Raw genomic sequence first — 12,495 nt, forward strand, 5'->3', positions numbered from 1 at the left:
TGATTGCAACAGAATTCGGTCAATTTATTACCATCTCCATAGGGTGACAAGGCCTTGCCAACATGGGCATGTCAGTGTAAGGAAAGTTTTGGCCGAGGTTTTATGGTTGTAGCCGGTTTTTGATATACAGCAGGCCCCCGTTATAACGCGGTTCGCTTTACGCTGATTCGCTATAACGCTGTTCTTATATTATAACCCGTATCTGACTATAACGCTGTCACAGATCACTATAACGCTCTTTTACAGATTGCATTTTTGGCATATTTAACGAAATCGTTTCATTTGATGGAGTCGATAGCTTGAAAATGAATAGCAAAACAGCATTAAAACGTTTCCCACGCAGACTTGAGAAATTTTCCCACGCTCAGTGAAATTTTCTCGCACGCTAATTTAGTTTCAGTACAGTGACTTGTTATGTAGTTCCGCGATCAACATTTTAAAAAATGATCAAGTATATTGCTTGTAATACTTGCGTTATATGCATTTATCCAAGTCTAGTCATCACTCAGTACAGTATTAGACATCGTGCGTAACGGAAAGTTTACTTGAACATTGTAAATTAATTACGATACATTGTATCGTAATTAATTCAACCAACGCAGTTACATTTTCGAAGAGCTAATAATGACTGATAGGAATGAAAATGCAACAACGTCTGGGCGCAGTACGAAGACTATAAATGTAAGAAAAAGACTGAATTTGAAAATTAAATTAGACGTTTTGAAGCGAATCGATTCCGGTCAACGACAAACGGATGTGTGCCATAATTTAGGACTTGCAACTTTAACTGTAAGAACAATTATAAAAAAAATAAAGAATTAATTTTTGCAGCGGGAAAGATAGCTGTTCCACTGCAAGCAACTAGGACTAGGCCGGCTATTAGGATTGAAATGGAAAGACTAATTTTATTGAAGATAATATTCCAATGCAGAATTCAGTTAAGTTAAATATTAAAAAAAGAGAGAGAGAGAGAGAGAGAAAGAGATTAGCCAATATGATGATCTGAAGAAAACTCGCCTAAAAAAAAAAAAAAATGTGGAACCATTTAAAACTGGTAAGGGCTGGTTGAATAGATTTAAAATCCAGGGAGAAGCCGCAAGTGCAGATCAAGGAGCCGAAACTTTCAAAAAAGAACTTGTTAAAATTGTTGAAGAGGGGTATTATGTGTTATACTTCTCAACAAGTTTTTAACATAGCTGAAGCAGGACTTTTGTGGAAACGAATGCCTAAAAGAAGTTTCATATTGAAAGAAGAAAAAAAACATGCCAGGTTTCAAAGCGGCGGAGGATCGGTTGACTTTATTGTTGGTTGTAACGCTGCGGGGGATTTAAAATTAATACCCCTTTTAGTTTATTTGGAAGAGAGCCAAAGTTCAACTCAAAATCCACACATTTGTCATGATTAAATTCATCAATTAAATTAAATTCATTATTTTAATTGGAATTTTAAATTTACTTACTTTAAATTAAGTTACCACATAATTATACATATGCAATGCAGAATATTTTATATGTGCAAATATTTGAATATTAAATATTTTGACCGACATTTGTGCATCTTTTCAATACTGTTTATTATTCATTAGGAAATATCCTATGGCACCGACCGCAGCTCATAAATACATATGTTACCTTATGGGAAAGTGGCGCTCGCTTAGCGCGGATTCACTTAGCGCTCTGTTTTTCCGGAACGAATGATCAGCGTTAAGCGGGGGTCACCTGTAACAGCAAATTAGAGTTGCACAGTCGCTAAAAATGTGAAAGTCAACTCAGTGTATTACCAGACTAAAGTTCTACAGCTGTTGTTTGAATGTGAAATACCCACATTGTACAGTTCTGACGCTGAAAAGGTGTGGTAATCAATTTTGCTATTGTGGGTGTACCACAATAAGGCATCCAGCCACATGTCACGTTCCACCCGTGCTTTTTTGCAGAGAATAGAAGTGGCGACAGGTATTTGTTCGATCCCATTTGAAGATATACCTATTAAATCACCTGATGCCGCACCCATGGATTTTTGCACTTTTGAAAAGAACTCTCGGAATTCACTGCCCCAGGACTGTTGAAGGTTTGTGGAAAGTCTGCCAGCAGGAATGGAACAAGATCGACTTGGCAGTTTTGCAGCACACTTTGCTTCAATGTAAATTGTAATGCCGTGCAATAATCCATGAGCAGGGAAAACAAATAGAACAAACAGAACTGGTGGTGGTGGCGGCATGGAATTTCGTAGTTTTAAAGGACTGTCAAAATCGTTATCAAAAGGCTGAATCAACCTTCCGTAGTCACGTGTTAATAGTGTGTCTCTGCCTTTACGGTGTTCTTTATTCAGTTGCTACATACGCCAGCTTTGTTTATGTGTATCAAGCATGCCTCCTCATTTTGTAATTATGCTGTATTTTCTAAAAATGAGTAAAATACATAAAAGGTGTGAAAAGGAAGCATCCTGGTGAAGACCATATTGCTTTTCTTTTTCTCTCTGAATCTACAGATTCAGAGAGAAAAAGAAAAGCAATATGGATAGACAGAGGTGGACTGGGTCAAAAATTCTTACTGGGAAAAATTTGTAGGCCGCCTCATTATAGCGTTTATAGCCAAAATCACACTGGCCTCCATCGTCTTCTGGCCTCTGACCCACCGGGGTAGTAAACCCTGGTAAGGCTTATGGAACATAATGAAAGAACATGTGATATTGCACGTGCTACAGGCCTAAATGAGGCAATGCCGAGAATTAGAAAGAATGCAGAGAAAATAAAAACATTTTCATAGCAGGAACAACTCAAAGTGTGATAAAATCCATTAGATCAAGATACAAAAAATTGGAAGAGATGGAATGGCTGTCATCTGTCTGGATAGAAAATCAAACATAGAACAAGTTTGCTTATGATAGAAGCAAAAGAATTAGCAATATTTTATTATGTAATAGTTGTAATAAAATACTTACGTATATTATTATGATTATTTATTGTGCTTGGTAATGTTTTGGTTACAAATGTATGTTCAATCTTGGGTGGTCAGCATCTAACCCTATTTTTCTCATAGGGCCTGTTATTTATATTGCATGATTTTGCATTGCATGAGGGTTTCTAGGAACAAAACTATCGTGCTATACGAGGACTGACTGTAGTATATTTTGATTCTGATGCACTTTTACAGACAAGTCAGTATTTTATTAATTTTATTACACCATTCACCTGTTCAATATATAGTGTACGATAAACTACGCTATAAGATTCACCTTCTGTTTTTAGGTTAATGCATTGTTAAAATGATATACAAAGCACAGAACTTGTGTCAATCACCCAGACAACTTCTGCTGTGTTTGTGGACATTAACCCCAAAAACTCAGAGGAAGAAAATATACAATATCACAAAAGTTGCATATTTATTGTACTTTGACTGCAAGATTGGTGACCAAGAAAAAAATTGGGCTCCACATATCTGTTGTATTACTTGTACAGTGAACTTAAGGCTGTGGTTATATGGCAAGCTGAGAGCATTACCTTTTGCTGTCCCTATGGTGTGTCACGAGCCCAAGAATCATTTCAACGACTGCTATTTCTGCATGACAAAAATAAAAGGTATTTCCAAAAAGAGCAAGCACTGCATTAAATATCCCATCAGTAATTAGGCCAGTGCCACACAGTAAAGAACTGCCAGTACCTGTGCCACCAAAATCTTGGGGTATTGGAAGTAGTGGTGAAGGTACAGAAGAAATTGTTTTACCAGATGTCATGGAACCATGTACTTCACATGATTTGGACTACAAGCCAGAAAAAGAAAAGGCCCGCACTACATTGAACAAGAAGAATTAAGCGACTTGATCAGAGACTTGGGCTTACCCAAAGAGAAGGCTGAATTACTCAGATCTAGACTACAACAGTGGAACTTACTTGCCAAATGAAGAGTTTCCAGGATATTTTGCAATGGAAAACAGTGTGTGTGTGTGTGTGTGTGCGTGTGTGTGTGTGTGTGTGTGCGCGCGTTCAAAGACATCATTGGTCGTATGCACGAACTGTTGATCACAATACCTCTGAATGGCGTTTGTTCATTGATGCATCAAAGCTAAGTTTGAAAGCAGTATTGCTGCATAATGGAAATACTTTACCATCAATTCCTCTTGTTCATGCTGTTGGTCTGAAAGAAACTTACAATAATATGTCCCAGATTCCTGCTGCTATATGTTACAATCACCACAGATTGCAATATCTGTGGTGATCTCAAAGTGATTGGACTGCTTGTTGGGTTGCAAGATGGTTTAACTAAATACTGTTGTTTCCGGAGTTTGTGGGATAGTCGTGCAACAGCCAAACACTACTTTGTACAACACTGGGACAAGAGAGATGAATATATTCCTGGCAAAAGCAATGTAAAGTATGTTCCATTGGTTGATCTACAAAAGGTTTTTCTTTCCCCTTTACACATCAAGCTTGGACTGATTAAAGAATTTCACAAACGCACTGGATAAAGAAAGCAGAGGATTCGCATATTTACTGAAAATGTTTCTAAATTTATCTCATGCAAAGCAGAAGGAAGGAATTTTCATAGGTCCTCAAATAAGAAAGCTCCTAAAAGATGAAGAATTTCAAAGAAACCTGAATGATTTTGAATCGGCTGCATGGAGATCTTTCAAGGCTGTGATACATGGATTCCTCGGAAAGAGAAAAGAAGAGAACTATGAGCAACTGGTGACAAACTTGCTGAAATGTTACAAGACATGGGGTGCTGAATGTCATTGAAAATGCATTTCCTTCATTTTCATATGGATTTCTTTCCTGAAAACTTAGTAGATGTCAGTGATGAACGAGGAGAGCACTTCCACTATGATGTACCTGCAATGGAAAAACAATACCAAGGTCGCTGGGACTCTGCCATGATGGGAGATTACTGTTGTTTCCTTAAACAGGAAAGCAATCTGGAGTGTAAAAGGAAATCATTCAGTGGGAAACATGTCAAAAAAAGTAACATATATTGTGTGTTAAAACCATGTATGCTGGTATTGTATAAAAACAAGGAATTTAAAAAATGCAAATATCTTTTGGTGTAGATGTGACAGAAGTAAAAGATTAATATTTTCATAATCAGGACATTAATTTTGTTCACAATAACCAACTTTCATACCAGAGGTATGGCAAAAAAAAAAATGTTGTCAGGTAGTGAATTATTGGAAGTGATTCTTCATGCATTAAGAATTGCAGATAAAGGAACTACTAGGTGGCAGTGATCACAGTGTACTGAATTGGGATTTACCCAAAGATCTAACTACATCAGATGTAAAGGGAAGGGTTTTTGCTATCATAAAGGTCACTATGATGGTTTAAGACAGTTTTTAAATTCTATATTAAATGGGCCCACCTGATGATGTTACCAACAGCAAATTCTAAATGGGAAGCATTCAAGGAAGTAATCTTGGAAGATGCTAGGCTTTTTGTCCCAACTAAGAAATGCTGTTGAAGGTTTAGGCCTAAGGAATGGCAGATGTTCTAATGAGACACATGGCAATGAAGAAAAATGCATGGGATACATATAAATTATCAGATAATACAGAAGACTATGGTAGATATAAGATAGTCTGTAATCAAGACGCAGAGGGATTTAGGCAGACAGGCAGATTATGAGAAATCTTTGGCAAAGGATGCAAAGAAAAACTGCAAAGATTTCTTTATTTATGGAAACTCTAGAAGAAAGGGGATGAATCAGATTGGTCATCTTGATATTGATGGTTCAATTATTGATGATACTGCTGAGGTAGCTGACAAACTACCTCAGAATCAAATTTTTAGCTGACAAAGAATCAGCTAAAAAAAAAATTCACACAGCCATTCCCTCTAAAAGTTTGTCCAGTTCCTCCATGAATTTATTTAAGCCATCAACTTCCACAACAACAGATGGAAGTTTGTTCCAGCAATTAACCACCCATTAATTGCTGGAACGGCTAAAGGCAAATTTCCACACATCTATTCTACAACTGTCTTTCCTCGATTTGAATTTATCTCCCCCTCTCAGGTACATAATCTGAGCAAGTGGAAAAATCCCATCAGAATTCAGCTTCAGCGTGTCAACCCATTCAAGGTTTTATACACCTCAATCAGATCACCTCGCAGGTGCCTAGTCTCCAGCTGCTGCAATTTGCAGAACTTAAGCCTTTCTTGATAAGAGAACCCCTTCGTTTCCCTCACCAATCTTGTTGTCCTTCTCTGTACACACTGAAACAACTCTGCATCCTTCCTAAAATGAGGCCTCCAGACCTGTATGCACAGTACTCAAAGCATGGCCTGACTATTGCCTTATATAAAAAGGGGTAACCACCTCCTTTTCCCTGCTAGCAAAATTCTGGTATATCATTGACAATACCTCATGACCTGCTCTGTTAGCCTGTCTGCATTGCTCAGAAAACTACATATCTGACTGCACAATTACACTTTCACATTTGCACATCTCCAGTCCATGGGTACCTCCCCTAGGTCCAAGGGTTTGCTTACTTCCTTTGCTGCCTCCTTTAATATAACTGGATAGATCCCATCCACCCTAGGTGCCTTTCTTGTGTTTATCTTCAACAATTTCTCCTCCACTTTACTCTCAGTTATTACAAGATTATCTAGCTTACTGCCAGAGTTGAATACACCTCTGGCATTCCTCTCGCTGAATAACTCCTCATGTGTGAATGTCGATGCAAAATATTCATTTAGTTTGTTAGCTACCTGAGCAGGATCATCAACAGTTGAACCATCAATATCAATTGGACCAATCTGATTCATCCCCTTTCTTCTAGAGTTTACATAAGTAAAGAACTCTTTGCTGTTTTTCTTTGCATCCTTTGCCAAAGTTTTCTTGTAATCTGCCTTTGCCTGCCTAACCTCCTTTGTAACCTGGTTACAGATTAGCTTATATCTATCATAGGCTTCTGTGTCACATGTTAATTTATATGTATCCCATGCATTTTTCTTCTCTGCCATATGTCTCATTAGTTCATCTGACATCCATTTAGGCCTAACCTTGAACAATATTTCTTAGTTGGTATGTAAAGCCTAGTAGCTTCCAAGATAAATTCTTTGAATGCTTCCCATTTTGAATTTGCTGTTGGTAACATCATCAGTTGGACCCACTGTATAGAATTTAAATACTGTCTCAGACCATCGTAGTTGCCTTTATGAAAGCAAAAACCCTTCCCTTTACCCCTGATGGTAGTTACCTCTTTGAGTAAATCCCACTTCAGCACACTGTGATCACTGCCGTTGTAGAAAACAGTTATCCAATTAATCTACAAAAGTCTTGCCAGTATGACTAGTATGAATTTGCAGAGTGAGCAAGCTGCAAATTCTAGTCAGTACCTGGAAAGATAAAATTTTACATTATAAAGACATTCGAACTTACTAGCTCACTCTATTTCTCTGTATAACTGTTTGGTATACTCATCGTAGTCATTATGCCTATAGCACACTCATTCTCTCATGCAACAAATCGACTCAAAATTGCACTTCACACCAAACTGACTCAAATTGCACTGGTCACCTGTGTCGATTGGATGTATAAAATTCAATATACTTCTTAACTAAGATCATAACCGCCCACTCCTCCTGTCCTGTCCATCCTTCCTGTATACATTGTACTCCCATATTCAAATTCAGCATCATTTATGTCTGTGTCACCCATGTCTCTGCTATCTCTAATACTACAATGTCTTCATTTGATGACTTAATCAGTACTTCAAATTCATCAAATTTATTTACAGTGCTCCTAGCATTAGTGTACATGCACATATTCTTACTCTTCGTTACACAACTCGTGTATTTATTTGTTCCATGATGGCTCACAGTAGGGCTTGAAAATGCCATAACACGGAGATTTTTAGGAACACATGTACCATATTATAGCAGAACTGACTGTATCTGGAAAATTAAAATCCTCCATTATAAGATTTACTGGCTCACTCTATATATCTGAATAACTGTTTGTTGTACTCATCAAAATTAGAGTCATTAGGCCTATAATACACTCCTACCCTCATTTTTGCTATGGCATCGCAGAAGTCAATGGTAACTGCTAAGAGGTACTCCTCATTGCTAGTGGTAGAGAGAGAGAGAGAGAGCGAGGAGTTAAGTAATTGCATCCATGGTGCAGCAGCCAGTTTTGAAATTAAAAACTTCTTGGATGATTCCAGATTCTTGGACTTATAGTGAGATGTGAGTCTAATTAGAGTAGTTGCTTGATGGCTGAGAAATTGCCATCTTTGGGAAGCTTGAAGAGCTTCCCGAAGACAGAAGTGCTATCTGGCAGTAAGATCTGAGTAGGTGTGTTGGTTTTCGGACTTTTGAGGATGATGCGCACATTGTCATTCTTCCATGGGGTCAGATAGACTCCCTCATAGAGGGATTTGTTATGTAGCCTGATAAGATGGTTTGGGTGGATGGAGGCAATCTTCTTCAAGACTTCTACTACAATGCACTTATTGTTGCGCGTTCTATTAAAGCGGCTCTCAGCTCTTCAGTCGTGAAGGGTTCGCTCTTCAATCATGAAGGGTCGTGGTTATAATAGTTTTTCTGTACAGACATGTTCCTGGTCTTGAGTTGGGGTGTATCATCCTTCGGAAGAAGAAGAGTGTCAGGGATGTTCTCCACGGATTGGGTCCAGGTGGTTATCATTACTCCATTTGGGGTGATGGTACTGTTGAGCATAACTGGTTGCACAATCTGGTACCCTTCTCTGCACCCATTCCAGCAGTTCTACATCATTCTAAAGTGAGGCCTCAATGATATACAGAAACTTTGCTATCAGAGATATCCCTCTGTTAGGCTGTATCTTGAGTACTGTATACAGTACTCAAGATACTGTATACAGTACTCAAGATGCAGCCTAACAGAGGGATATCTCTGATAGCAAAGTTTCTGTATATCATTAACAAAACCCCATGAGCTGTCATGGCAGCATGTCTGCACTGCTCAGGGAATTTCATGTCTGACTGCACAATTAGTGCTAGGTCTTTTTCATTCACCACTGACCTGAGTGTAGTACCACACAGTTGATAAGTTACTCTGTGGTTACTGATACTCATGTGCAATACCATGCATTTGTCAATGTTACTTAAACTGCAATTTCTCAGCCATCAACCTAATTGTCTTAGTCTTGTTGCAAAGCTCACCCTGATGACTATCGTCAATCACCATGCCAACCTTCTGTATCATCTGCAAACTTTGATATTAAGCCTGATAAACCTTCATCATTGATAAATACTGAAAACAACAATGGACTTGGCACTGAACCCTAGAAAACACCACTAATAATATTAGTCCATGAAGAGCAGTGTCCATTGATAATCACTCTGTCTTCTTCCACCTTACCATCCCTTTGTCCATAACTGTAACTTGCCCTTAATTCCACATTGCTTCAAGAAAGAGTAAAGATGCCATCAGCATTTAGTGTACTCACCTATTTAAAACTTTAAATGCTTCAATCAGGTCTCCTCGCAGGCACTAGTTTACAGAAGCTGCAATTTATAGAAATGAAATCTTCCTTTCTTATGAATACCCTTTTGTACTCCCGACTAAATGTGTCACTTTTTTTGGCACTTATTCCAACAGATTCACATCCTTCTTAAAATCAGGTTTCAGACATTTATGTAGTAGTCACGTGCAGAATAACCATTGCCTTATACAATGGGATGATCACCTCCTTGTTCAAGAAAATTCCAGTATATTCCTGTATATCACTGACAGAATTCCATGTGCTTGCAGGCTGTCTTCACTGCTTAGGGAACTGCATGTCAACTGTACAATTTTTCCCTAGGTCCTTTTCAATCTCCACTACCTTGTGAGTTGTACTACCTGATTGGTATGTAATTTTAGGAGATTACCACTATTGCACTCATTGAGTAGCACTTATCAATTAATATGTTAATTCTCAATTATCTCTTTTCCACCCATCTTGTTGAGTTATGGAAATATATATATTCTGATTAAATTTTACCTCATTCTTTGACCCATTGTTGGTTGTGTAAAGTCATACAGAGGACATTTTCAAAATTATAGCACATTTCACTCCATTTGTATAGAGAGCTCCCAAATTTTTAATTCAGAATTGTGGAAAATAAGTTATACAGGAAATGATGCAAGTTATTCCACACTCAGTGATATTTATTTAAGTTTGTTTGTTTGTTTGTTATTTGGTTTTTAGGAGCATTAGCAACTAAGGCCATATTGCTCCGGGAATATGCGGTGATCATTCCCTGATCTTTCCGCATCCCCGTATTTGGTGGTGACGGGATCGAACCCCGGTCTAATCAAGAAGCGTGCGTTACACACTGCTGCTTCTTCCCACCTGGCTACGGAGGCGCCTTTATTTAAGTGAAAGCCAGAAAAATAGTAAAGGGGGAATAAAATAGTCCCTCTGCAATGAGCAACAAATGCTGTGTTTCCAAGAGATTTTAAAAATTTAAAACTGTGGTCTTAAAATTGTAAAAAAATAGCCTTAAGATAACTTTCAGTGATTGCTTACAGAGTTATTGGTTAAAACGTGAATGGCATTAATTTTACATTTTATTTTATTTTTGGTTTATAGTGGAAATTCCAAATCCAGATAATGCAGCTGCAACTGAACCTCCTTCACCAGCAACAGTTGGAGAAGAAAGTTATATTGTAGTAAGTTTTGTTTCATTGGTTTATGCATATTTTATATGTCAAATAGCAGTCAGCTGTTTCTCATCTTATTCCAAATTATTTTTTATTCAGTGCAACTAACATTATTTTAAGAGGATGTTTTATTAATTAAGATAAAGTATTGAGAATAACTGAGATATAAAAAAAATGGATAATGATTAACCCTTTGGCAAATGCAGATGTGTTCCATGCAATATAGGCTTCCTGTGTGAGCTCTGTGACTTATATGCATATATATATATATATATATATATATAGAATCCAAATATTACAGAGTTTAAATTGTAAAAAATATAAAATTATTATTTAAGTGTTACATATAGAACTAACCGATTAATGCCATCAAACGATAGAACATTACATCGGACGTTAGGTATGTCCAAATTGGATAAGTTATAGTAAGTACCTCCATAGTTTGAAAATCGATGTAGCCACCGGCCAATCGTACCTCCAGTATACATGAAAAAATATCAAAATATTAAGTTAATTAACATAATAAGCCTTACATGGGAAAAACCATTTTGCAAGGGACTTTGTCGAGGGCTAAACCCCTACAAAATAACCAACCCATGTTAGACAGCCATCGGTTTCTGTTATCATCTGCCTGTATGCCAAAACCAAAAAATCCATAATAATGGATAATACATCTAAATTAAAATTAGGTTATAGTAAAGACTATAAATCAGTATAAATCTAGCCGTCCAAAAAGGGAGTATGTCTAACCATAATTTGTAAGAATACAGGCTGGATGATATTTAGCCCGACCGATCGCTGCAACATTATAAGCACAACTGAGAAATTATTAATATTTGCTGAACAATATTTGCTGAAAATGGCTAATTTAGCTAACTAAAGGCGAACGGAAAGATGTGTAGTTAAAGCAATAGTACCTCACTCCCCCTCGAATTACTCTAATAGTTCGTGAGGTATGAAAAAATAAGGCAAGAGGATAGATAATTCTCAGAAGTCGAAGAGAAATCTTAGTAAAATATAAACGAATTAATTCCTACTGTAAAAACACATATAGGTACCACTTTTCTAAGGCGTAAGCTATATATAGCGTGTTTAAGCAGCAGTACCTGGTATGTACATGTATATACAAAGGCTAATTAGTAAACAACTCGCTCCATAGATACCGATGTATAAAACAGATAATAATTCCTTTAAAACAGAGAAACTATACCAGATAATAATTCCTTTAAAACAGAGCAACTATACCATGTACGTATAATTCAATATACGGTATGCCTAATAGCTTCCATGGTATCCAACTGGTTTAGATTATCGTGGTATGTTTTTAGGGCTATGGACAAAGCAGTACTCATATGTTTCATAATGAAATTATGTGGGAAACTGTTATCTAATAATTTATGCTTAAGATCGATCAGTGCGTCTATAACATCACTTTTATTATTACAGATATATAATCTTCTGATACCTTGTGTCACTATTATGTTTTTAAGGATACGTATTGAGATATTTGTACCCCAACTGGTTAGGTCTATAGTTTTGAAATTGAATTCTTTGCGTTTGTCAAATACCTTGGTAGTTAGGTTATTATTCTTAATATGAATGTCTATATCCAGATATGCAGCTTTACAAGAGTCACTCTTGTTAGTGACCTCTAGAACCAAATCCTGCGGTTAGTGTTTAACCGCTTCTGTATGAAAGTTAGTATAGTTGAACACAATTAAGTCATCTATATATCTGAACATATTGATATCTTTATCGAAGTTGTTTTCAAAATGGTGTAGATATAGATTGGCCATTAGACACGAGCTACTCACCCCCATAGCTATGCCGGTATGCTGTATGAAAATATTGCTACCATTATAAATATAGCTGTT

The 12,495-nt window shown here is 37.0% G+C and overlaps 1 protein-coding gene across 1 annotated transcript in view; it reads left to right on the top strand.

The window, feature by feature from the left end:
- LOC150085744 (uncharacterized) overlaps positions 1-12,495 on the top strand; it is a 381,725-nt gene that overhangs the window by 282,460 nt on the left and 86,770 nt on the right. Inside the window, exon 6 of the mRNA XM_090373469.1 lies at positions 10,551-10,630. Coding sequence (XP_090229595.1) covers positions 10,551-10,630 — 80 coding nt within the window. The remainder of the gene's footprint in view (positions 1-10,550; positions 10,631-12,495) is intronic.

This window comes from Mastigoproctus giganteus, chromosome 5, assembly GCF_048544385.1.
Source record: "Mastigoproctus giganteus isolate SK-2022 chromosome 5, ASM4854438v1, whole genome shotgun sequence".
In the NCBI taxonomy this organism is placed as follows: Eukaryota; Metazoa; Arthropoda; class Arachnida; order Uropygi; family Thelyphonidae; genus Mastigoproctus; species Mastigoproctus giganteus.